The following is a 25,925-nucleotide window of genomic DNA, read 5'->3' on the forward strand; positions in this document are numbered from 1 at the left end:
GGTGGGGCATTGGTGGTGCACATGCACACGGTGGTGAACTCGGTGGGGCACTGGGGCCACGTTTCCCACACTCACGCACTCGGATCGCGGGGCAGGCGAGCGTTTCTAAATCGATGCCAAATGCATGCCAAAATGACTCAAAGACAAACCGCAAAAGACTATAAAAGATTTCTTTTCTTGTTCGATATGCCAGCCAGAGATAAGCGGTTGTCGGTCAGGGGCAGTGGAGGGTTAAGGAGCGGTGGTGCAGAAGGCAAAGCGCAGCTGCTGCTGCATTAATTACACCACGTTGCAGCCTCGCAGGGGGGAAAAGGGGGGTAGGGGCTGGTGGTGCGACTGGCAGGTGAAACCGGCTAGATGGGGTCTTTCGGGGGGCTCCGACTTGGGTTTCTTGGTCGCAGCACCCGCATAACCCGCTCACCACAGCCCCACTGCACCACTGCACCACCGGAGCGATCTTCACTCCATCAGACTCAAATCCACTTCAATCCGCCCAAGCTGCGCGGTTCTGCCGCCCATAAAATTCGTATTTTCCGAATGTCATTTGTTGTTAACAGCCGCAAAATTGTCTGCAATGGTGGAGGATTTTAGAGTCCCACTCGAAGTACAAACCAAAAGAATAGGAGCCACAAAATTGCAAGGCTATTGCGGATTTCCTATGATGGGATCGCAGTTCAAAGATTTTAAATTACTAAAGAGACTATACGGGATCCTTTGAAAACTATTAGGACGGCATTGGAAATCTACGACGTCGCGACGGAACAAAACTTCCTGAAGATTATAACATCATTTGGCGGAACATATGTGGGCTTACGAGATCAAATTCTGTATATTAAACATTTTTAAAATTCAAAACAAATTCCATAAATCTTTTTTTTGCGGATCAAGTGTGTTACCCCTAAACAATACATATTACAATAAATTTATTCATTACTGATACAAAGTTTATGCTTTTCATTATTCCACGTATCACATTCCAGGTTTGGGGGTTAAGGATCTTGGGCTTGTGATTGTGTAATTTTAAAAAATCCTGCATTTGCAGGTCTGGCGTGTTCCGTTTGACCGCATCGTAGCCCTCGCTGGATTTATTTTTACATATGTCCATAATACACTATCATGTCTATGATAGAAAATATGGTGCCTTGGATCAGAATGAGGGCACCAAAAATGATCATAATAATGTCCTTGACGAGCTTCCACTTATACCTGCCATAGTTGTACCCGTCTGGATAGTACAAACAAATCTCCATAAAGGCTGGAAAGACTAGATTCAGCAGCGATAGGGTTAAGGCTCCAACCAAGGACAGCAGAGGACCCAAATCCGGGAAGGCGACTCCATTGAGGGTTGCAACCAATACAAAGCTAATCCGAAGGATGATCTCCTTCAGCACGGCCCGCTTCAGGTTACCACTTTTGTTCCAGAAGTGGGTCATGATGATGTTGATCACCACATATCCGGACAAGGGAAACGACAGAAAGATGTCAATTGCGAGTATTATTTGGATTGCAACGCTCAATCTAAGGATAACGAATAAATGGGGTTACTTAGCTGCATCATCTTTTACTTTAATAATTCCAGAAATATAATACTTAAAGATTGTATCTACACTAGATATAATATAGTACTTTAAGGCTAAAATTAAACGGCACAGCGGCAGCATAGAACAGTAGCAGCATATCTATTAAACTCACGGTTCATCCGGAAGGTTGAGGGTCAACGAAGCTGCTACTCCTTCTCCGTAGCGCCAGTAGCCGAAAATTCCGAAGATAATGTAGGAGATGACTACAACTAGGGCGGCTATATCGAGTACACCGAACCAGCCGATGAACTTTTGTGGCTTTGCCATCTTGGACTCGACGGCCAGAAACTTTAGAGCAAGGCAACCATCTGAGTCGGTAAGAGCATGGGAAGAATTCATTCAAGAACTTACCACCCCAACCGATGAAATGGAGAAGAGTACGATTCCGAAGAATTGGGGAAGCTTCATTGGATCACCAACGAATGCACGATCGGTGAACGGCGGCAGATTTTGAAAGATATAGTAGAAAATCATGGCGAATCCAACATATATGAGGATATTGGCCACCAAATTGATGGGCACCAGATACTTTAGGTGTATGATGCAGAAGGCAGGTATGCTCAGTACTCCAAATATGGCAATGTAACACCTTAAGTCTCCCATAAAGATGTACCGTTCCAACACATTCATTACGTTGCTGGAGACAAACACTAGGTACACCACACAGATGCCGTAATGCGCAATGCACAACGTAATGTCGGCCAGGTAACCCGCAGCTTTGGCAATATACTTAAAGCATTTGGGTCCCTGGGAAAAGGAGTACGCCATCGAATCCGGAAAGTTGGTATAGCCGACCTGCACTCGACGGGAGCACTCTACCATGCAAATGATCTACGAAGGAGTATCGATTAAAGGTGTATTTAAAGGATTATCAGTTATTACCAGCATTTGTATGCCATGGATGAGGACGAATGCAGTTGCTATGAGGAGAAGTGGACCCAGGATTGTTCCCGCATACTGAAATGCTAAGGGCAATGCCAGGACACCAGTTCCCACGACGCATTTGATCACGGAAATGAAGGCTCCAATGTTTCTAAAAGTTACAAATTTAATTTCAAGCTTTATTGGGAATGGAGACTTACGATATTGGTTTGTCCACATTGCGGTTTGCATAGGGATCGTAGTTACTGTAAAGGGTAAATCAGTCTGGCTGGCTTATAATAACTGCACATGCTTACCTGTCCGTCATTAAATTTGGGAAGTAGAATGTTAATTTTTAATAAAGACGATTATTACCATTTAAGAGACGCAAGAATTTGGATGTAAGCAACTTGGGCACAATAAATAAGACTGATGAATTAGTAAAGGGAATGTGACATTAAAATAAATGTGAATGCTTCCTTTTATGATTAAGCTAAAAGGATGGTAAGGCATTTTTATATTACCCATGGAGTAAAATAAATATGATAAATATTCGTATAGCTTGGTAACTCTGCCGACCTTTCCGTCCATATTCATTAACAATGAATAATCAAGCTTGAAAGTACTCTTCCTATTTGTTGGGGCCGTCAGTTGAGGCTGACAAACGATCGCCCCCGGCTCCTCAGAATGCCTTTTGGCCCCCCAGCAACTCACATTTATACGAGACACCCACGATCGGAGGTAGACAAACATTCGCGGGACTTAACCCCCGACTTGTGGAGTTGAGCGACTGATGATGCTGCCGGCTGACCTTAATCACAAATTTGCATGTTGCAGCTGCAGCAGCAACAACAGCAGGTGCACTTGCCTGGAGTTTCGTTGGAGTTGGAACCCCCCTTTGGTCATAGTCCCCCGTTTTCTAGATACACCCACATACGACGACCTTAGGAAAACCAAGGGGGTTAGGGGGGATAGGGGGGTTCTGGGGGAGTGGCAGCTCATTGACTTCCATTGATGGCTGGGCAATAAATTGCTGTCGCCGTTGCCGTTGCATATTTTCTAAGGTCGCCTGAGCGGAAAACCCGTTGTGGCAGGCTGGGAAACGACCAACACCCGCAATTCCGATTCAATTCGATTATTTTTTTTTTTTGCCAGGCTTTGTTTTTCTCCCGCGCCGGTGACTTGCAGCTGCAATTGCTGCAACAACTGCAACTGCAACTGCGACTGCAGCTTGATTTATGCGACAAGAACGGCCGCGAAGGCCGTTGCCCATATGGCAAAAATTGTCAACACACAGCGGCCCATAAAAGCAGCGGCGACGAGAGATTCGAACACGATACGCGGCCACCGGACAGATACGGATTCGCGACTGAGAGGGCACTGGGAAAATGGCAAGCCGGATTTTGAAAAGAGTTTTTCGAAAATTCAGAGCTTACTGTTGAAATATACCCGAATTCGAGACTTCAGTTCGGAATTATTAACCATCTTTGAATATTCCCCGAGTATCTTCCTGGTATCTCCAGTGGATTTTTGGGTAGCGCTTGAAAGTTAACCCCAAAGTGGTAAAAATGTATAAAAAGATAATTGAATTTTATATCTTAAATATTTCCTTTGTAGAAAATCCTGAAATTTTTTATATTTTTGTTTTTATTATTTAGTTTATTATTATAAAGTTTTCATAAAAATAATAAATGTAATATGGAATTATTATATTCCATACCTGTACCTTAAAAAACGATCCATTAACACAGATCTTGTTTTACAAATCAATGCTTTTAAAAAAATATTTCTTATTTATTCACAATTTTTAAAAGTATTTTTAAAATAGCATACATTTGTTCATTTATTAGAGAGCGATGAAAACGAAGTATCCAAGCGATCTTATATTAAAAGTAGGTTTCTTTTTCGGATCAATATTGATTTAAATTGATTCTATATTCTTTCAAATATTTCTGAAAACTATATATATTTTTTTAAAGATTCCGTATATAATAAAGCGTTTAAACGATTTGATTTAATTCTTAAAAAAACGAATTTGAAATTTATTTAATATTCTTTGAAAATAATCCTGCAAAGGAAGAAAAGTCCTGTATGTAGTTACTGGGATGTTACATTTTATCTCAATTTTTCAGCAGCTTCGTGATGATTTCTCCCGGTGTATGTCCAGCAGCAATCAACACATACTGATCATATGCAAGTGGTAAGTGGTCAGCACAATCTGCGACTGAGGCTGTCTATTAATTAAGCGGCCGTAGCAGCCACAAAAAATGAAATGCTTGGCCTGCTTGGTTTTGCTGCCGTTTTGGTCGCTGCACGTTCACCCGGCTACAAATTGCTCTTGCCACTTTGGTGCGCCAATCGCCCGACGGATCGTTTGACCAATATGCTTATCGTGGTGCCATAATCACTATCCATTGCCCAAGGAGCAGGACCAGGAGGACTGAGGACAATGTCTAGAAAAATGGTCTGTGCAGGCATTCCGGCCTCATCCGCTTAAGTCGCCTCATAATTGTGCGTCAAGATTTCCATGGAAAATCTCAGCAAGAAATCTATAAAAAGTTGACCATGTTTATGCTTTGCGATGCATAATAGTCTGTTGTTTAATTTTCCTTATGCATTACTCGGCCTTTTCTTCGGAAGCTATAATAAAAAGTTTACTTTTAATGGTTATTTTTTTCTCAAACATTTATTAATTAGATGATGGATGGAATGTCGCTCTGCCAATAGCTTTATTAGTTGCAATTTGTTTAACAGCTTCCTTTTTATAATCTATTTGATTGAAGTATACATAAATTATTTTTAAACATAATTTTATTTGGGATACTTCAATTACTACCTAAAAACAGTACAATTTATGATTAAGTCCAAGTCTAATATCAGTTATAGTTAAGTTTCGCTACTATTGAATTGTTTTCTGTTCCCATGATATATATTCTATAAAACATTTCTCCGCTGACCTCCAGTTCCCTGTTTTTCTGGCCGGTCTCCGTCTATTTTTACAACCGTTGCCAAAGCAATTGAGCTCGCCCCTCAACGAGTTTTTGGCTCTTGCGGCTCCCTTCACTCTGCGCCTGTCTAACATTTAAACATTCAATTAACCAGCTCATGACGAATCGATGCGTCGCAAGGCATTAACAAAGCGGCCCAGCGAACTTTAAACGAAAATGCAAATTTTCCATTAACACCTGACTGCCGGACGGGGACGGTGAGGCCATCCAGGCGATTCAGGTGAGTTTCTGGCCGGCAGTCTCACCTTCGTTTTGGCGAAGGACGCTTAATTACCGGGCTCGAGAGCTGTTAATGACTGCCGCTGGCCAGTCTTGAGCCTGGCCTGCCGCTTGGCCAGTCTTCTGGTGGGGAACAGCTTCCGTTCCCAGGCTCTGCACACCCAGTTGGGGGCCCTGAAGCCCCCGGTTGTCCCCTTTGCTCACTCCCCGCGGATGTCTTCTCCTGTTTTTTCCAACGCCACGGGGCAGACTTCCGGCATAAAAATGTGTGTCATAAAAGAGCACAGGCTGTCGCGTTGAGAGGGGGTTTCAGGGATGTTCGCTGGGGTGTCGGCACCCAGAGGCTATTGACGGTACAGGATAAAGTGGGTTTATGGATACCCAGTGAAAGGGGTATATACGATTGGAGCAAATATGCCCATAAACATTTATTAAAATAGTAGCTTTAAATGATAAAGGCAGAACTAAAAATTATATTATGATCTTAAAATACTTTAAATTTCAACACCTTATGTTGTTATATTATATCATGTATATATAGTTTAACATCGTCAAGTTCTTTTAGTTTAGAGTAAAAGTTATATGATTAAAGCTCAGTCACATTTCGGTATTAATGATTTATTCTTAGTATATCGTATTTACTTCATACTTATATGGCTCACAGTGTTTACTTCCTCGTAAGTTTTACATATTTCATCATACTAACACGTAGTTCTGTTCTGTTTTGTTTAAGTGTTCTATTAATGTTCCTAACTTGGTATTATAAATATATTAGGTATTGTGGTATTTTTAGCAAATAAATGTCCTTACCCCTCAGTAGAATAACTAACTAAGGGGTATAGTTTAGTACGATCCCTACACTCTCAAACCCTTCAATGAAGTCAGTTTGCTATGGGCTCGAGTTAAGCTCTTTCCCAACACTTAAGTTCGCCTGCCTAACCCTCGATGGCTGACATCTGCAATGGCGATATGTATATATTTATTTATAATACTTCGCGCTGCGCTTAAGGTGCTCACCCGCTGACAATAGGTGGCGCTTTAGAGCATTTAATAGTCCATCCAACCTCAAGGCATAAAACTTTCTTTCGCATTTCCTTACCCGTTGCTCTAAGTGCGATTCTATAATCACCCGATGGTCAGGTGCAGGTGCCTTGGGCTGGAAACCCCCCCTCCCCCCAACCCCTTCTTAACCACGTCGCCCCCGACTCTTTCATTTTTTACTCCAGCACGCACGCAATCAAGCGGCAAATCAACAATTTTCCATAGCAAAACAGGCAACGGTTTTTATATTCAGTTTTGTGCGGGTGATTGACGCTTGTTGCATGCAACCGTTGCACCGGCCAAAGCAGCAACATCAGGCAGTCGATATTTAAGTGCTTTAAACCGCAGAGTTAGTTGGTCAAGAGGAATGAAAGGGGGGCGTAATGGGTGGAGGGGAATGGGGAAAAAGGGGGGCCTTTGTACCTCGTCGGGCGCCACAAGCAGGTGAAATGTTTGCCAGATATCAACGGCTTTCGGCTTTCGACTCTGGCCTTTCTAACGCCTCTATACGTATCCCCAATCGACCGATGCCCCATTATTCCCTTGATGCCACATGCGTGTGTCAACATGCGTGCAACAAGTTCTCACTCCTCCGATTCTTCGAGCTCCATCCAGTACTTTCAGTGGTTTTTGGGGCGCGGGTGCGCTACACTTGAAATTTATTACAACTCGATTGCTTGTATTTACCACATTTTTCTGCACCCGATATCGATCAGGGTGCTACACAGTTAAAAACACGGGGGAGAAGAGAATTAGTTAGGATATGACTTAAAATAAGGAAAACTTAATAAGCAAATGTACTTAAATTTAAAATATATATTTCAAATTAAGATTGTGAGCAATATTTAATATTCATAAGCTAGATACTTTAAAAATGTGTAAGGATATTATATACCTGTGAGGAAAAAGGTAAGTTCTATAAGAAAATGGGTCTTCTGATTTAAGAAAATTTTGTAACTTGCTAAATTTTTGTAAGATGGTATTAGATTCTCTTAAATTTCCTAAGTACTAAATAAATTGTAATGAAAAGTTAGTTTTAAATGTTTGTATGTGTGGTGCTTAAAAGTGCATTGCATTTATTACACTCAAAAAAGTATTTGTCCTGAATTTCAGAAATTTTGAGCTATTGGCTATTTTTTTTTATAAGTTAAAAAAGAGGTTATAGACTACCTAAACTAGGTTATAAATGGAGTTCATTTACTTAATAAAGTAATATTTTTCAAAAGTTAAAAAAAACAATATTTTTATATTCCGAGCGGGTACTTTTGGGGTGTTTAATATAGTGATAATCGGCTATCCAACAATTTATTAATGTAGAGACAAAATCACTAAGAGCTAAATTCAATAGTCAATAAGACTGCTAAAAATAAATTAACCTACAACATTATAACATCATTATATTTTTGATACAAATTACAAATCTAAAACTTTTCTTTGCTTTATGAGACCATGCCAAATTTTCTCGCAGTGCTCTTCAAGACCGTTGCGTGGCCATCGTGTCATCGCCCACAACAAGGCAGCGCCATCGCCATCTCCATCTGCAATTCCTTCGCTGCGAGCGTGGCCTCTTGTAAATTAGCATATCGTGCGCGTAATCTGGCCAACAGGAGGCACCGTCTCCGACTCCTTTTCTACCTGCGTTGGACTCCATATCCCATATCCATACCCCATATCCAAACCCCATATCCCATATCTATGTCCTGCTGTTGCATTTGCCTTTGCTGTTTTTCGTTTTTCGGCATGCGAAGGCGTCGTCACGCAATGTGCGAGTACTTTTCTTGACCACTGTGTGGGCAGCTGCTCCTCCTTTCCAACTTCTTAACCCCTTCCTGCCCGTTGTTGCACTTTAGCTTAATGACATTTTATCTGGTGCTACGGCGGCTGCCAAAAAACAAAAAATAAACCGAAAAAAGGGGGAACATCGCGCATACGCAGTGTTGGTTATGCAACATAAAACCTGCCAGAGATTTCTTTTTTATGCAATTGGCAACGGAAAATGTGGCCATTGCTTTTTATGCCATTTTAATATGCAAAAGTTTTCGGCGAGTCACTAAAACTCAACTCCTGGGAGAGGCGAACTCCTCCAAATATTCATACTTGTCTATGCATAATGGCTGCCAAAAACTTTGTGTCCAATGGTCAACTAAAAAGGGTTGGTGGTCACACCAAGAAAGTGGATTTAATTTCGTTTTTATTGAGTTCAGCAAATCCAATTAGCCGGCGAACTTAAAGGATTTCCCCCAAAAACATCCTTTAGTCTTTTTTTTGGTTCATTTAAGAAAGGAGAAGGACTAAAGAGCAAGTTTCAGGTCCTGCGACACGTTGAAGCCGCATTGTTAACTCTTGACTTGCCTTAAACTTTCTGACCCAAGTTTCGAGTCCTTTCCGTGTCCCCTGTCTGCCTTTCTCCACCTTTCTCCGTCTTTCTCCTTCGCTGTCTCCTGGCGGGTGTTTCGCATAAAAAATGTATGCGAAATCCCTGCACTGCAGCTGCAGCATTACGTGGTTAGCGAATTTATTATGCAGCAGTCGCCACCGCCTCGTGTGTGTTTGGGATCCTCCAAAAGTTTGCCGAGCTGGGGGAGGACTGTGTGCCAGAACAGCCCTTATCAACTAATTGCCTTTTAACAAACAAATCGTGCAGGAAATCATATTGAACACGGGGCCATTCATTAGAGAGGGTGCTAACAGATGCACTCGTGGTCGAAATGGTAGTTCTACATGGGGTGGAGTAGGACTCCTTTGCTAGTAGGTGAAACTTAAAAGGTGAGGGCTTTATTGAGGACTACAAAATACCTGTATATTTTTTGAATGTTATTTTTATATTCAGAATATTATGCTTTTATCTCGACCTTTTACGGGGATTTACACACAGAGAAACGTTCTTTCGTCTCAATGGTTTAAGATCAATTCTATCTCAATTCTATCAAGAACAAAATGAAGTGTTCTCAGATTGCGAGTTTACTTAAGTTTCGACAAAGTCTCACTAATTTTAAGACAGATTGCTTCACATCGAAAAACGAACGGAAGAGGGCATTCGTCTTTATTTCAAGAACGTTTTTTCTTAAATATTTCTCAAAATGAAATCATTTTACCTGGGCTCTTAAGACTACATTAAATTAATTAATATTAATACATATAATATACATATAATTTAATATAATACCTTGGCTCTAAAAATTATATTAAATTAGTTAATATAAATACATGAATTTAAACAGTATTATCCATAATAACATAAGTAAGATATGGTATGGTACCACTGTTTTTGTGAAAACAAATTTCTTAATCGGAATTCAACAGGTTTTCGATAAATATATATTTATAAATAGGTATGTTTACAATTTTAAAATTGTTAGAATGTTTTAAAAAGAAAGCGCTTTCACTTCTAATCGAGTCTGTAGGACATAATATCCCCACCATTCTCTGAGTACGAGGTACCGAAATCCTAATCCGCTGAGAAACCCTTTCGAGCTCAGCACTTGCTTAAGAATTCTATTTCTTAAACGTGCCCTGCAATCCTTGCGGCAGGCCAAGGCTCCTCGGGTCCTTCCATTGAGGCAGTCAGACAGCCAGCAGCCGCCGTCCATATATATTCCGAATATACATTCGGATGGGAATACGGGTGCATAAGGATATTCCAGTTCTGGGGCTGTGAGAATTTAAGTGTTTTGTACGTGCGCCAACAGCAATTGGCAAATTCAAAGGCGTGTTAGCATGCCATCAGCAGTAGACTTCAGCTACCAGCGACTCCTGGGGCAAAAAATAGGGGGGCGGGGTCTTGGATAAACTCGCCCAAGGATACTCGCACACACACATACATGCGAAGCCCAGGAGGGTGTTTGCGGGCGAATTATCCTTTCAATTTGACTTGGCATATGTGTGTGGTGGCTCAGAACTCCCATTCTATCTCTAGCAAAATCGCATTTTAAATTTGAAATGTCTTGAGATTTCTTTTTTTGGCTTTTCTCTCCATCTCCAGTTTTTCTCGCTGCCCTTGTTGCCAAGTTGGCTTGCCCTTTTTGCCATATTGACGTATGTTGCGAGTTCCGTTTTCATTGGGATTTTACTCTAACTTAGGAAAGTGCTATATATCATGTTATCCTCTTTTAATGTTTAAATATGTAAGCAGAAGCTATGAATAAGTACGCAGCAGTTTGTGGAGTAATAAAACAGTTTAACCTTTAAAGGAAACATGAATTTATACATATAGTGCAAGACTTGTGCCTCTAATAGATACTAACTTTCTTTTAATTTTATGATTTAGTGCTATTTAATTTTGAAATAACAATAAAAACTTGATATTTTAGTCATATATTTAAAATGGTTCATTCTACGTTTTTGTATTCTTTAGTGCTTAAGGTAAATTAAATAAATTATTCACTAAATTAAAATTAAGGTTATTTACTCTAGTTATTGTTATAGTCTATTCCTAATTTAATATACCTTTTCCAGACCAAAGGGCATTGCAAAATCGCCACAACTTCCCTTTCAGCAGTCAGTGGGCAAGTATCGAAATTGATTTATATTGAAAAGGGTTCAGACTTTGTCGGGCCACTTCCTGAGGTCGAGAATCCACGGAGCGGAAGTCAAATCAATTGCCTGCTCTGGGCCTCCCAGTCTCCCGGCGGAGGAGCAGTCACGTCCCGTCTTCGGAAAAAAGCGGCAGCCACATCCTCATCCAGTCGATGTCTATGGCCGCATGGATAATGCTGCCGCAAATTGCGGCAAACGAGTTTGCAACATTTAATGATGATTTCATGTAGGTGCCGCCAATAAACTCAATGCTAAATATTCCATTATTAATGTCGTCGCCCCGCTCATTCGATTCCATAATTAGTTGGCCAGGCAACAGGTTGTTGGGGCAGGTTGACACATCCACCGACTGCTGGCCACTCCACTCGGTCTATTGGTCTATTGGCCAGTTAGTCATTTTCCAGTCCGGACGATTGGCTAAACGCTTTATGGCACAAAGTACCGTTGACAAAGCGCGATTCCGAATGCGCCCTGCAGGCCAAAACATTGCCAACTTTATGCAAAATGCAAATGCATTTCGTACTACTCCTCTCACATCTGATGGATGGCAAATGGACGGCAACGCATCTGAAGTTTCGGATGGTTCGGTCGGCGGGGGATGGGGGTTTTGTGGCCAGGGGGAGGTGCTATATGACGGTGGGAAGTCTGGAGATTTTGCATTGGGGCTGGGCTCCGAGTCACTGAACCGCGATTAGTCATGGCGATTGGTGTGTTTGCCAGGCTGGGGAGTTCTGTGACCAAACTGCGATCGGTTATGACAGGCTAGAATATGGTAATGTCTTTGGATTGTCTGATCAGTTTTTACATTTCCCAGTAACTCCTAGAACTCGTTGTTACATTCTCCTAACTTAGGTATATCTCCAGTTTAGATTTGACATGTTTATTTGCTAAGTTTATCTAGTATTGTCTTAGAAATTTTTAAATTTGTGTGGTTCCAACTTGTTTAAAAGCCTCCTTAGATTAGTTATAAAAAATGTATCTAAAATCTTTTTAATTTCAAATTTCAATGATTGTGCGATTACTAAGTAATCAATGAAATATTTAAATGATATATAAAAACTTAATTTTCAATTTGAAACATATTATATTGCCGGATTTAATTTAAAAATATTTAATAAAGTTTGAAGTTATTAAATATTTGAAACTTTTTTGAATTAATGTTTAAATGTTTAAATTCTTTAAAGGACCTATTTATGTTTAATTCAATATTTCCATAATATAAATTTTTTTCTTCTTTTTAACGTAAGCTTACATAATAACCCTAAGTTATAGGCTCCATGGTTTAATTTATTAGACAGTAATCAAAGTAAGTGATTGAATAAGAGCAGCGAATGATTTTTTCCTTTCAAATTTAGTTCCACAAAGATAAATGCAATATATGTACCTTTCTCGAAAGACTTATTTAATTCAATTTCTAGTAAGTATTTATTCTTTCAAAAGATTCAATTAAATTTCCGCTACCGTGTCCGTAAAGGCCTTTTTCGATTCCATAATTTCGCCATTACAGTGATTTCCCTAATTGAATGCTCTGCGGTAGCCCTATTTCGAATGCCCATTGCAAATTGATACCTGCCGGACGATAATGGACGCTCTCCGCGGGTCGAGAAATGGCGGTTCATAATTCTTAGGTGGTTGGGTGGTACCTAAAGTTGGGTGGTTCCTAAAGTTGGGTGGCTAATGCTCCATGCAATTATGCAGGAGAAGAAGAAAAAATAGAGAAGCCAAGCAGAGAGCTAGGCAAACACCTTCGGCAGCGCCGCCATAAAAGGCGAGACCCGAGTCGAGTGGGCATATTATTTTAATTTAATTGAAACATTTATAGCCCGGGGGCATTTAGAGGTGGGACAGAGACGAGGCCGAGTGCGAAATGGAGAGAGACAATCGATTGAAGTGCCGATGTCGATTTCGATTTCGATGCCATTGATTTGCATCTAAAGGGAAGTACGGGGTATTATCTGGTACAGTCAGGGGAATTCTCCATGTTCCTCCGCTTGTCGCCTGTCACATTGACAGACGCTCCACCTCCGGTTGCCCGCCGTCTTCCTCCTGCTCCCCGAAGATTGACAAACTACAACGCAGACGCGTCTGCATGTTTGTTTAATTTTTTACTTAATTAAATTTGAATTTGTAATTTGCGCTCAACTATTTGGTGGAAAAAAAGCGCTGACTAAATCTGCGGACCACATGAGCAAAGTTGTTGTTCGTTGTTGCTGCTCTTCATGTTGCCTTAGCATTGAAAATGATGTACAAGTTGTTGTCTGCGTTGGTGTGGCAAAAGAGGCCTGAAAAAGTCAATGGAGGCAGGGGTTAAGGGAGTGGAGGGTTAAGGGACAGGACAGAGGAGCAGTTGTCTGCCCGTCTGAACATTGCACTTTCAGTGGAGCAATGGAGCGGAAAAACCACGATCGCTGAATATGGAGTTTTATCACCTACAGGGTACCCTGTATTACTAGTTCTTCATACTAAAAAAATATTATTTAAAAGCTAAGAACCTGAAATCTACCATATTTTGGGAGAAAGAAAGGAAGAGGAAGAAGTTTACTGGAAACTCGATAAACGGTGTTCAAAAACAAGCTCTTTATCATTAGTTTCCGTTTTAAAAAGCGCTTTGATCCTCTAAGTACTATCAGTTTTCTTAAATTTTAATTGAATTCTTTATAATATATTTTACGTTCTAGTTTGTTGTACCCAATGTAAGCCAAATCAAACTATAATCCCATTTTAATATGCCCCTTATCCCTATAACTACCTCCTATCCTCAAACGAGACGAGAGCCAGGGAAACACTCCCACCCAGAGTTGCTTACACTTGGCATAGCAGAAGATTTATCACATTGTTCCACAGATTGTCTGCAGATCTTTATATATACACCATATATACATATATATATGTACGTGAGACATGCACCCGCACCAACCACAAGCAGGGAAAATCGCCAAGGAGAGATCCATTCCCGGGGACATGTGTGAAAAGTGGCATCCCAGAAGAACCTCAGTCTGTTGAACTTCAGAGGCGAAACTATTGCGTCTGCAATTTGCAATGTAATGAGCTTGATATGCATTCTCCAAAAAAATATCTCCCTAAACAGATGTAAGGGGCGTTGGAGAAGAGGGAGTATCTGCAGCCAGGGACAAGTGTCATCCTCCCATCCGTTGGTCCCTAGTCCAGATAAGAAAAGTGTTTACACTGTTACACTAATTGGTGGAAATTCGAATACAATTATAATTCATTAAAAGCATTAATTTTATATTGCTGGATCCAAAAAAAAATTATTTAATAAGCGATTAAAGACCCCTAACCCATGATAACATATTATTGGTCAATTAGGCCTGTTGAAATACCAAATGAAAGGGTTATTAAATATTACCAGATATTGTTTCGGACCTAACTACATTAAAAAATGGCAAATTATAGCTTGCATAAATTTGTAAAATTACAAATAACTTGTAAAATTATAAAGATATATCTTTGCGTTTATCCCTGTGCACCCATGTGGGGGAGTCTGCTGGGGAATATAGAAAAGCCGGAGTCGGTGACTGACTTTGCCTTGTTGCATGTCAAATTGCATTAGATTGGGACAGTTCTGGGAAATGTTTCCCTCCTTCTTTCACTAAAAATAGCCGGTGGAGAAATCATTTAGAGGCTGGCTGTGACGAATTTTATGTTTCAATCAGGGAACAAACAGAACGGAGGAGCGTTTTTGTCTCTCACTCCGTCGGTGGTCCAATCAAATATTTTAATAGGCCCGCTCGCCAATCGAATCGATTCGGATTGTGTCGGATCAGAGTGGATCAGTCGCTGGCTGATGGCTTTCCCAGAATTAAAATTAATAATCGAAACCATTTGATTTCAATAATTCGAAAGTCTGTGTCTGCTTCGCTCGGTGGTCGCTCACCTACTGAGTCCCGAACCGCCAAACCACCGAATCTCCGAACCACTGGCCCACCAATCCCAGTTAATTACTTTTCACTGCACTTGACTTTGGTCACACGCTCAATTTGCCCCTCGGAAGCCGCTGCCCGTTGGCTTTTCTCACCAGGGAAATCTCGTAACCCCCCTTTCTCCATTTCTCTATGGCAGCTAGGAAACACGCAGAGATAAACCCGACTGGCAAGGTGAGAAGAGAGGGAGCAGAACTAAGAAGAGTTGAGAGCCCAGCTGAACCGAACTGAGCCGCATGTTAATTTTCCGCATGCTAAACTTTTAGCACAGTAGCACCTAGAGATGGTCATTCACAATCACCTTTGAAGAAGTAATTATAGCTTACCAAAGAATTTACTTAGTTTTATTTTTTGTAGTCAACATTTTATTAAATATTTGCCCCGCGGGATACGTAAAATAATACTACCCGTTCTAATTTGGTTAGCGATTCCTTTAGGAATTACAATACTCGTACATCATTTTAATAACTAAGAGTTTCATAACTTTAAAATGATCTTCTTAACTTTATTATTTATTTACCTAAATATAACGATTTGTATCCTTAAACAAAAGTTGTGTATTGATCTTCATTTAAGTTTTAAATAGTTAATATATCAGAATGGCCGATGGTCCCAGATACTATTACTTTTTACTATTGGTTACAGTGTTTAATAACATAACAACTAACCCATAACTCTATATCTCTATGTAAATTTATTATAATATATTACCTCAACCAAGAATTTTTAAGAACGCTCAAAGTTCCCAAAAGTTATAAGTGGTACATAGGTAAAATTTTATATATTTATGAACTTGTCTTTAATATGATAGTTAAATAAATCGTATCTTTAAAGATAAGATTAAAATACTAAAACAAATTTTTACCATTTTTCTAATAAAGTTCCCTCACGATCCCATCTCCTGTTGGTCATAACCGCCTTGGTATCGTAGGTAGTTTGCCGGCATCGCGGGTGCTGGGCTGTGAGATGTGGGATCTGGCATCTGAAATCTGGCATCTGGGTGTGGGCCCTGGCAATGGTCAACTGCAGGACTCCAGCTCCAGCTTCACTGGCAGCTCCATCTCCACTCGCAGCTCCGCTGGCAGCTCCATCTCGGACATGCCTAAATCGCCGCTAAATTGTTATCTACGAGTGCAGCGTGTGCGCCGGCATTTCGGTTTGCCATTCGGCCATTTGGCCAGTTAACCATTTTACCATTTTACCACTTTACCATTCTAGCAGTTTGCCGGGCAAACGCAGCCGCTTTGGCATCTCCTCGCTGGTAATTAAAAACACATTCAATGTGCGGAAAATCACAGGCAGCGGCCTCCGCTCGGCCAATTTCCATTTGCCAACCCCAGAGGCCGCCGCGGATGAGGCCATTAACTCTTGTTTGTTGCAGCGCCAATTTGACACATAATTCCATAACTCCATGCTCCGCGCACCATGGACTGCTCCTCCCGCGAATCCTCCGAACCTGATGCATTTATTTGCTTTTTGGCAGTGCAAACAATTTCGATTTATCGTCAGAGCTCACGCGGAGCATGCGTAGCCTTTAACTGTGGCTAGAACTCGGACATTGGCTCTTTTGGCCATGGTTAAATCTGGGAAAAAGGAAAAAAAACCGAGGTTTGATTTGGCGGATGGGGAAACCTTATAGAGAGCCTGTGTGGCCCGTTGCATTTGGGGAATATTGTGTGTGGGTCGTGCGGTTTCTGATCGTAATTGCATTTCATTACATGACTGGTTGCCTCAAGGTCGTATCGGGCCAAACGACACATACTTAGCCTGCACTAAAAGAAATATATCAAAAGGGTTCCTAACCATTAACAAAATATTTTGATCAAGTACTACTAGAATATTAAAGTTTGAATAAAAAATTTAATACACAAAAAGAGAGGGCAAATATTCTCTTTAGCACATTATAAGAGATATATTTGTCGGAAAGACAACATAATATACGGTTATAAAAATCAATTAAATAACATAAATATTTTGTTGCATCTTTTAATCAAGGCGATTTAAATGTATATTTTTTTTCCAGACTGCATTTATGAATTTAACTAGCTCTTAGTTTTTGTTTACCTTTTTTAAATTAAAGAATATGATAGCTTGATTTTCTCACCATTTTGGTGCTTGCAATTGTCTCAAGTGTATCCATTTTCAAATTCTATGCTTATATACCCGACTATTATCAATTGCATATTTGTTTTATTGACTTCATTGTCTTTGCCCCAGGCGAATGGACATTTGACAGCTTGAAATCGAATGGCAATCAAATCGGGAGACAATTGTTGACAACCGGCTGTATAACGATATGTATTTCTTGTTATCCCGCAGCCCGATGACTTTGAAACTGGAGAGAGGTATCACGGTTTTCCTTGCTTTATTTTACAAGAACGAGGCTTGCATGTCTTTTTCAGGTATTTTTGCAGATATTTGAACACTATCAACGCTCTCTCTCTATTTTCTCCTATAATTACCTTCAGTATTTCCCTATTTTTATGGATGTCAGGGATATGCACAAACTTAAACTGACAGCTTTTCATGGCATGGCAGACTGTCTACAGCCGAAATGAAGTGTTTTACGACATATTTAAATTTAACTACCATTATGCACATTATCCACTTAGCGCAAATTGCCGCCCCCTGATATATTAGGCAGCCCCAGAAAAAAGGGAAAATAACAATAAAAAATTAAAAACAAACCCGAAGAGAAGTCAAGTGGAGTGCACAGACTGGGCGAAAAAAAGGAGAGCAGAATTTGTGACAGCTCGTAAATAAAAAATTAATTTCTCTGCCCTTTTTTTCGGCACTTTTTTCCTGCAGCCCGCACGCGATGATGACGCGACAGGCGAAAACTCCGCCCTCTCCTCAGACTTCCTCATTTGGGCCTGTAATTATAATGGAGCAGACGGAAAAAATTACCCAAAAATATTTGCAGCAAATGTTTTTTCTTGTTAATATAATATAGAATGCATTGTTTGTCTAGATTGGGGATTTCGAGTAGGGGATAAGCCAAATATTTGACGTTGGGAGCTGTCGACGTCCAAAGCAATTTGCTTGGGACCACACGGCGTATGTGTAATCTATGCAAAAAAGAGAAGGGGGAGTGAATCAGTGGGAATAGCTAAAAAGATACACGGAGATGGGGATATTGGGGGATGGACACCTATTGCTAACTTCATTAGGCGCCAAATTAAGCGATAAAACTGTAAGAAATTCATTAAGCAAATTCTCATGACCAAACAAGGCAAACAACAAACGATAGACAGAAGCTGCCGAGCTGGAGAAAAAGTCTGGAGAAGTGGAGAAGGAGGAGCACCAGATGAGGAAGCCAAAGAAGCAGCCACAGATTAGGCCCTCCAAATTGGGGAAAGGCCAGGAAACCGATTGATCAAATACCCTGGTAATTATGGGAGGCTAAAATACGCGTATAATTATTTTTAAGGTAATAATAATAATTACACTTTTCGAATATGGTTAAAGATTTATTTTTACACTAAGGTTATTACTAACTTGTGTGATTAAATTAAATCAGCGGCTTATAATTAATAGGTCTTTTCAATTGGAAAAGTTTGAAACTATAGCTTTTAGAGTACCAAATTAATCACAATTATATTTCAAATGTCGGTAAAGTTAAATAAAAGTTTTCAAATGTTTTCCTGACAAGCAAAACCTGCTGTTTTTTACTTGATGTGTTGTTATGCTAACAGCGTTTACAGTAAAAAATTTATTTTCCGAACACGGTCAAAATCAATTTATCAAAATTGAAACGTTGAACGATTAACGGAAATTAAATTTTATTTGTATATTTATTTTTCCAGTTTTTCTCTTGGATTGCCCAGCTTGCCAACTTGTGGTTAGGGTATTGCAAAATGGAAAGGCAGCAGCAAATTTGTTTTTGCCGAAAAAGAGTTGCGCAGGCGCAGATTCGATTGGGCGAATGTTCGGTTCAGTTCAGGTGGTAGAGGTGGTTTTGCTGGCGGCGTGTGAACGCCGTCTTGGCTCTTTGTATGTAAACTACACGCATGTACAGACGTACTTTCGATAGCAATCTCCGCTGAGCCGGGGCTGTGGACCTGGCTTTTGGCCGGATTTTTTCTCTGCCCGAGAGTCGGCTCTTTCATGGCAGTTGCCATTAATTAATTGAGCGCAAGCGCGAGCCGCTCACTCGCGATCATCATCGGGTGGATGTGGATGCACCGGGAGAAATTATAGCTATTAATTTCAGAATAATCTCTCGAGAGTTATAAAAATTGATATTACTGTGACGCATTATAATATAAAATTGATACAATTTATAAATCGTTTTTACATTTTCTATGATATTAAAGATAGAATTGATACAGAATTTCATCAAAATGATGATAATGATCATATCTTATCAATTTTTTTAAAGGTTTTTTTGAAATATTGTAAAAAAGAATCCTTTTTGAATCGATTCAGTTTAGTTAAATGGCTATCGAATATTTTTTCTACAAAATATATACTTTATTTGTAAGATCACTAGTCTGATTTACCCAATACAAACATGATTTCATTTCGTTGAGTGTACTTGTTATGTTAAATTATAGCTAAAACATACTATTAATTATAATTTATAGGAATTAGTCAGTATTAAACATTTACGCCTTGTATAAATTATGGATTACTAAAATCATTCTTCATAAATACGAAATGCAAATATGGAACTGATATATTATTATGTTTTTTCCCGTGTGGATCTTGTGGATACTGCAGATGAGATGAGGCTTCTGTCAGGCCTTCCTTTTGTTTGCATTGCCAATTGCAATCTGGCCGACAGAATCTTGGCCAGAGGCGTTCTCCGTGAGCCGGGCGTCTCCCTCTCTAATGGCCGATATCCGAGCTAATCCATTTAATTATTATTTATATCAAGATTGCGCCGATGAGCTTGGTGAAATTGGCGACGACGACGCCGCCTTGTCTGTTCGGTTCAGTTCAGTTCTCTTCAGTTCTGTTCTGGCGACCCAAGGGTGCCACTTCAGTGCATTTCAGAGGTCTCGGGGCCTGGAGACTCGGATCTGGGATCGCTGAGAGCTGAAAAACCGCATTGAGAAATGCAATTAAAGTCATTTGCTGCGGCAATGGCGACATAAAATGCCTTCGCTGCGGCGTCGGCGTCGTCGTCGGCACTTTTTGCATGCCGCGCGGCCTTTTTTTATGCCCGCGCAGCAGCAGAACGAACAGGATGCCGGCGAAGGCAGCAAAAACTGAGCTTTTTGCGGGGGAAGGACGACAAAGGAGATACCCTGCAATCAGCATGAGGGGTCCACGGAATCTGTGGTGCTTTATGGCCAGGTTTCCCGTCGTTAAAGAAGGAAAGGTACACAATTGTAGAGCTGAAAACGTACCTTTAGTTTAACCTAAGGACGATAAAAAGGGACCTAAAGGGTAGAAAAAAAGAACTGCTCTTATGCGTATTGGTATGATCTTGAAGAAAACGTATTTTGCGTTATATAATGCTCCAAAATGTATATATTATAAAAACCTTTCAATTGGATTTATAGCCTTTATTATACTTTACTTCTTTCAAAGCCTATGCTCGGTTTTATGCCTTATCTTAATAATATAGGCAGATATCTGTCTTGAATACAAATTAAATTTAAATTTGCTATTCGTTATAGAAATATTTAAAAAACGTAATGCGACATGTTTAACAACACAGAGAGAAGTATCCAAAAACATTGTTCTTGAATTGAGAACATTCGTTCTTAAAAACCGCGTAAGTAGATGAGAAAAGTTAAATTTGAGTTTATTTAACAACTTTTTGATAAGTATACACTAAGGACTGAACTAATAGTTTATTTGTACATACAATGTACTTAAATACCGTCAATTCAACTTGGTTCGAGCAAAATTAAAACATTTTCAACTTAAAAATGTCGTTTTATTTTTAAGAACATTTTCAACTCAGATAAGAACGTCAGAATTTTCTCTGTAAAGAAGATTAGGTTTTCCAAATCGAGAATTATTATCTTTTTAGTATTTAAGTCAGATATACCCCGGTCAAATGAATGGGAATGGCGGCAGTGGGTAAAAAATGCGACGGCAATCGCCGCCCGGTCGGCAGTCGGTGGCTGTTAAAAACCTCCTACTTTTCCTGCATTTCCGCTCATAATGATTATGATGATTGCATTGCGTGGCTGATGGGATTTGAATGTAGCCGTGGCTCCGCCCGCTCGCTGGCTGCCCCCTCTTTCTCTCCGTGTAATTTGCCAGCATCGTGGGAGCGAACTTTTTCCTTTTGAACCCGACTGCCAACTGGAAATGGAAATCTTTTGGTGATGCTGACCAAATGCATAGGGCTTAAACTCCGGCCAGCTGCACCTGTTACCCGGTGCAAAATGGCCAGAATGACCAGTGGTCCATAAGTTAACCCACTGATGGCCAACAGTTGATAAGCACGCGCTGAGACAACAGCTCGTAAACAGTAAACTTTTGTCTAATAAATTCAACTCTTGCACTTAGTAAATTTCCACAGCTCGCATTATATATTTTTGAGCACTTCATCATCAAACGCTGGCTTGACTTGGCCTGGCTTTTTTATGCACAATTTACTTTGGCCAAAAGTCGCATAAATCTCGGCCCCAGAGACTCCAGAGCCAGCGACTGGGGCTGCAAGCCGAAGTTTTGTAGCTCCGGCTCTGGAGCTGAAGGTAAATGCTACCCACAATCCGCACACACACAAAACACTTAAGTGCCATAAAAGAGATTTTTATTATGTCTTGTGGCAGCATCCGAAGCGGGAAACCAAAACGGGAGGCAATCTATTCCCCACTCCCTCGCAAAAAGATGCTCCAGGATGCCCTGGAGGAGTAAACATTAGCTTAGTGAAGGTTACCCAAAATAAACGAGGAATGAACTGGCTTCTTGAGTACCTAATAAAATGCTCTACAATTCATTTTAAGTGGGTTCTGAGCTCGAAATATTAATCATACATTTTTAAGGACAATAGTAAGTTTGTATGTGAAGAAAATAAAAAGATATATACTTTACAAAATTATTTTAAAGGATAAATAAATTTTAAAATATTTTCTGAGTTAAGAGCTTTTGTTATTCTTTTACCCAAATAGGTAGCTCAAAAATATATATATTTATATTTATAATACAGATAAAATATGTTCTTACTTATTTGCTGTTATATATTGTTTAACACATTATAAATATTTGTTATTTCAACTAATATATCTCAAAACCCATTATGAAGCTAGTGAATCCCCTCTTCTACTTGATTTAATATATTTATTTACTGAAGATGTTGCTGCTGTCTCGATGATTGGCTTAGTTGCCGTCTGTCCCCAGTCGCTTACTTGTTGCTCATCCACCTACAGTCTGCGGACCGCAGTCGCAGCCTCCTCCAAGCCAAAGCACATCATCCCTACCCATCCAATCCAATCCCGTCCCATCACATCCATCTCATCTGGAGGCCCGTCCTCTCGGCTCAAGACCCCGCCATATCTTCGCCCCTCCGCCAATCTGTCTGCTGGCAGCTTATGCAAATTGCGGCATTGTGGGTGTCAGCTTTGGGCTCTCGCTCCCGAGTGATGTGGCTGATAGACTTGTTGGCATTGTTGACATTTCGTCAGCACTCCGAGTGGCTGAGTGAGTGGGTCTGCCACTGGCATTCGGTACTTGCCACTTGCCACTTGGCACTCGGCACGGCTCACCGCTTTTGGCATCGGAAATCGGAGCCCGCAATTGGTGGTCATCATCCTGGTCCTCGGCCACTTTAGGTTGTATGTCTTTCTGACCAGATTTGTGGTTTTCAGCCAAGGCAAGAGGATCACAGGACACACTTCTTTGGCTTCAACCGCAGCTTCTGGGGTGAAAAAGGTCGTATTTTTAAGCCAGGACTCTGTGTTCTGGTTTTTCCGCTTTCTGATGGCTTAATACAATCTCACTTATTACAATTACAATTATACAATTACAATTTACTAGTTTATCTTATAAAATTATTTATAATAAATAGTAAAACTTGTAACATAAGCTGTCTTCAAAATGGCATTACCTTCTTAAGCAAATATTATAAAACATAAACTGGTAAATTTATTGTCTTCTTACGGCTTCTTATCTTTAAGAATCTTCATGGCCATGACTTTTTCTCACAAAGCTTTACAGTTTCCTCCGCCCATAAACTTCAAAGTATGGAGACAAGTTCCCAGAGGTCAAATCCCATTAGACACCAATAAAAGATAGCTAATTTCGGCCTTTGATTTCCCCGAAACACACTGACTGATCTCTCAATCCTTTATCCGTTATTGCACTTTTCGGCAACGCTCCTCCCTCCTCCAATAAAATCAAATGGAAAACTCATTGCGGCTTTTTCATTAGAGTTCATTAGTTGCAATCAAGCTGGCCAAATGGACAAGAAACAATTATCACGGTAACGCCCAGAGCCAGCCGAAATACACCACCAAGAACCCGAGCCCGAACCCAAAGACAACTGACTCCGGCATCGATAGAGCAGCCCCGCCAGCCTCAGAACCGCCACCATACCATACTATACCATACCATAGTCCCCAGCCACCATATAGTACGCCACTCCAGTCCGGACCGACATCGACAATCTGTTGACCTTCGCCGACTCTGACGCCCGCCCATAGACAACGGCCCAAAGACAGCCTCGCCGTCTTTTGTGGCCAACAAAGTAACAAGCCCGGGTTTCGGCCTGTCCACGGACTTATATGTAGTATGGCTAGCACTAGTCTCCTGCCACACCCCCTTGCCCCCGCCCCCTCCCAAGAGCCAAGTGCCAAGCTCCAACTGCCAAGTGCCAAGTGCCACCTGCCCCCGCCCCTGCTACCTGCTGCACCTTATCCACCTCCCACTTCTAGTACTCTTGGTCTGATCTGCACTGAGAGAAATAGGTACCTTTCAAATATCATACAACTATGAAACCACTAACTAAGTGACCATTCAGTCCGAAATATCTTACTTATATATAGCCAAATTATATGAGTTCGACAAGTATCTATCAACTAAATAAGTTAGCATTTCAAAATTAAGTAAGGTAATACCAATTTACAGTTTAAATGGTAGAAAAAATGTAGAAAATGTAGGAAAAATTAAACTATCAATGGTTTAGTAATTTAAATATATACAAAGCTCGTCATATAGAAGTACCATTAACATGAAATAAAACTGATAAGATAGATATAAAACATTTCATATAAAAACATAAGGATAAAAGAAAGAATTTAATAAATATATTTGATGAGTTAAGACTTATAAATAAAGTGCCGATATAGATGGTATATCCTGTAATTGCAAATATATAACTCGACCTTTTGGATAAGAAAGGCCCTATATCACAAGAATATTTCTTAATGTAATAGTTTCTTAATTTCTTAATTTAAGTGTATTATCACACCCCTTTTCTCTCCGTGCAGAGTCTGCAGTCTTGGGGTCTGAAGTCTCCAGTCTCGATCTCTCTCAGCTGCGTCTGCGTTGCTTTCAATGGCGTTATTTATGTTTATTACCTCTAAGGTCGTTCGTTACTCGACAGTCTTAGCCGGGCCAACTTGTTGTTGCAGTTGCTGTGGCCGTTGTTGTTGCTGCTGCTGTTGTTGTTGTTGGTGTTGCTGCTGTCGCCGCTGTTGATACTATTTTGTACGCAGATATCAGTAAATTTAGATTTAAAGTGAATGCGCGCGTTGAGTGTCAAATGCGCCAAGTGTCAAAAGACAAGTTGTTGTTGCTGGCGGTGTTGGTGTTGCTGTTGCTGTTGGCATGTTGCTGTTGCTGTTGCCGTTGTTATTGGCGTTGTTGCAGGACGTATTACAAGATCTTCGCGTCCAGTCCAAGTCCGAATCTCAGCCGTCGGACCCCCACCCCCTCCCCACTTGCACATACATACACATACCCACAAGTATTTATGGCCAACTTTTGCACCTGTTGCTTTTCAGTGGTTTTGTTTTCGGCCTCTCAGCCACACAGTTATGCTCAAAAAGCTGCTCCATATATGGTCCGGGCATAAATTTCCAATTGTTTTGGTGCCGCCCGCTTATGAAGACATTCAATTGAACACAAAACACAAAAACGCATATTTTATTTACGACCCTCGCGAACAAAACAAATACAAATCCACAAAAAGCGGCGAGGGAACGCACTGAGATTTTCGCTGATGCCGTTGTTGTGTGCTAATTTTATCACTTTGTGTGTCGCTCTGCCGTCACGACTTCTGACAGCACATAAATACTCATAATTTATTAATACGGTAAATGTTGCATGCAATCATTCCACCGGCGACAAACCGACCAGGCTTAGAGTCTGGTGGCCAAAAGGGGGCAAAAGCGGGGGAGCGATGGAGGGGGAGCGGCCGAGGCAGCCGCAACAAGTGGCCAAAATGGGGCAAGCTTTTTCGGTCGAGCTACTGAATCCGATGAATCGGAAATGGTAGCTCATCGAGGGATTTCGTAATACCCTAAAAGAGGCTAAAAGCAATACAGATTGAATCAAAAAAATTCATCTTTAGTATCTCTAAAATGTTGCTTAAAATATATAGAAATACCAAAACCCGCCTTAAAAAACGGTCAACTATTTATAGATCAAATTATAATGTAGTTAATATATCCAGTATTTTCTAAAACCAATCCCTTTTGTTCCTGATTATTTTTATATCATGATCACTTAAGATTTGCATTTATTACCTATTATGGAATATTAAAAGGATAATTTATTAAGTAAACATGTAATTACAATCTAGTCCGGCCGAAAGTCTCAGCAACTATGGCCGA

At 40.4% G+C, this 25,925-nt stretch overlaps 1 protein-coding gene across 2 annotated transcripts; it reads right to left on the reverse strand.

Moving 5' to 3' along the window:
- Window positions 1–889: 889 nt before the first annotated feature.
- On the reverse strand, window positions 890–2,902 carry LOC108011689 (glutamate transporter polyphemus-like). 2 transcript variants are annotated; one of them, XM_036815597.3, is made up of 6 exons: window positions 2,759–2,902; window positions 2,663–2,707; window positions 2,463–2,613; window positions 1,932–2,411; window positions 1,693–1,868; window positions 890–1,518 (listed from the first exon to the last, which is right to left on the reverse strand). In XM_036815597.3, exons 1-6 carry the CDS (start codon window positions 2,767–2,769, stop codon window positions 1,092–1,094), a joined length of 1,290 nt encoding a protein of 429 aa, XP_036671492.3. In that variant the 5' UTR covers window positions 2,770–2,902; the 3' UTR covers window positions 890–1,091. The 2 variants fall into 2 exon arrangements, with proteins under 2 accessions (XP_036671492.3, XP_070852061.1); XM_070995960.1 differs by lacking the exon at window positions 890–1,518 and having other exon boundaries at window positions 1,856–1,888.
- Between the last annotated feature and the right edge of the window lie 23,023 nt (window positions 2,903–25,925).

This window comes from Drosophila suzukii, chromosome 3 (genome assembly GCF_043229965.1).
Source record: "Drosophila suzukii chromosome 3, CBGP_Dsuzu_IsoJpt1.0, whole genome shotgun sequence".
NCBI classification, from domain to species: Eukaryota; Metazoa; Arthropoda; class Insecta; order Diptera; family Drosophilidae; genus Drosophila; species Drosophila suzukii.